Source organism: Condylura cristata, unplaced genomic scaffold, assembly GCF_000260355.1.
Source record: "Condylura cristata isolate star-nosed mole 26May11 unplaced genomic scaffold, ConCri1.0 scaffold00034, whole genome shotgun sequence".
In the NCBI taxonomy this organism is placed as follows: Eukaryota; Metazoa; Chordata; class Mammalia; order Eulipotyphla; family Talpidae; genus Condylura; species Condylura cristata.
The window spans coordinates 397517-398336 of record NW_004567135.1 but is presented as its reverse complement, the minus strand read 5'-3'; the positions used below and the strand labels follow the sequence as shown (position 1 = coordinate 398336).

The 820-nt window shown below is 56.1% G+C and overlaps 1 protein-coding gene across 1 annotated transcript in view; it reads left to right on the top strand.

Moving 5' to 3' along the window:
- Positions 1–820, top strand: part of LOC105854326 — a 91329-nt gene that overhangs the window by 29153 nt on the left and 61356 nt on the right. Inside the window, exon 2 of the mRNA XM_012732268.1 lies at positions 145–293. Coding sequence (XP_012587722.1) covers positions 145–293 — 149 coding nt within the window. The remainder of the gene's footprint in view (positions 1–144; positions 294–820) is intronic.

The following is an 820-nucleotide window of genomic DNA, read 5'->3' as shown; positions in this document are numbered from 1 at the left end:
CCGCAGGGTGAGCCCGGCTCGCGGCAAGCGAGTCAGGGCGGCCCAGGCACCCGGCCCGGCGCACGGGCGGCTGGAAAGTGCCGGAAACTCCCGAATTTCAAGTGAAATCGCGACGCAGGTGACTGTTCTGTGCCTGGGCTACAGCGGTGTGCCCAGATAAGCGGATGCAACGGCACGAGAAAGTGGGATTCATCGCTGGAGAGCTCATCTCTCGCCCAGCCCACTCTCCGCGCGTGTTGAGGTCGTCGTGTGGCTCCGTCCGGCTGAGTCGGCAGAATGCCCAGGCCCGTCACGTGCGACGTCCGCACGCGGCCACCCGAAAACCTGTCCCAGGACGTGGGACCTGGCTCCCCACGAATATCGCTGCAGGAACAGCACCATCAGAATGCTGGATAGTGGGAGATTCACCGCGCTTACGGTGCACGTGGGAAGGACATACTGCAGGCGTGTGTGATTCACACAGTCCTAAATTTACTAGGACGCAAACTGCACGTAATTTCCATGAGGAAAAGTGGCAGCAGATACGCCGAGGGGTCCAGCACAGCTTCATTTATAAAGCAGACGCGCAAGCAACGTAGCGTGCCGCTGGGCATTACTGACGGAAGTTATGGCCGAAGGCGCGAAGAAACACTCTGTGCCCCGCAAAATCGTGTTTCGGAAGCAAAATAGTAATACAGGGAAAAGCGCTGTGATACGAAGCGAAAGTGGACATTAAAGACTAAAAAAAAATAGGATCCCGGTTTCTTTTTTTTTTGTAAGATTTATTTATTTGTGCATACAGAACTGGGGTACAGGCCAGAGGTGCAGGGGGTGAGAGGCT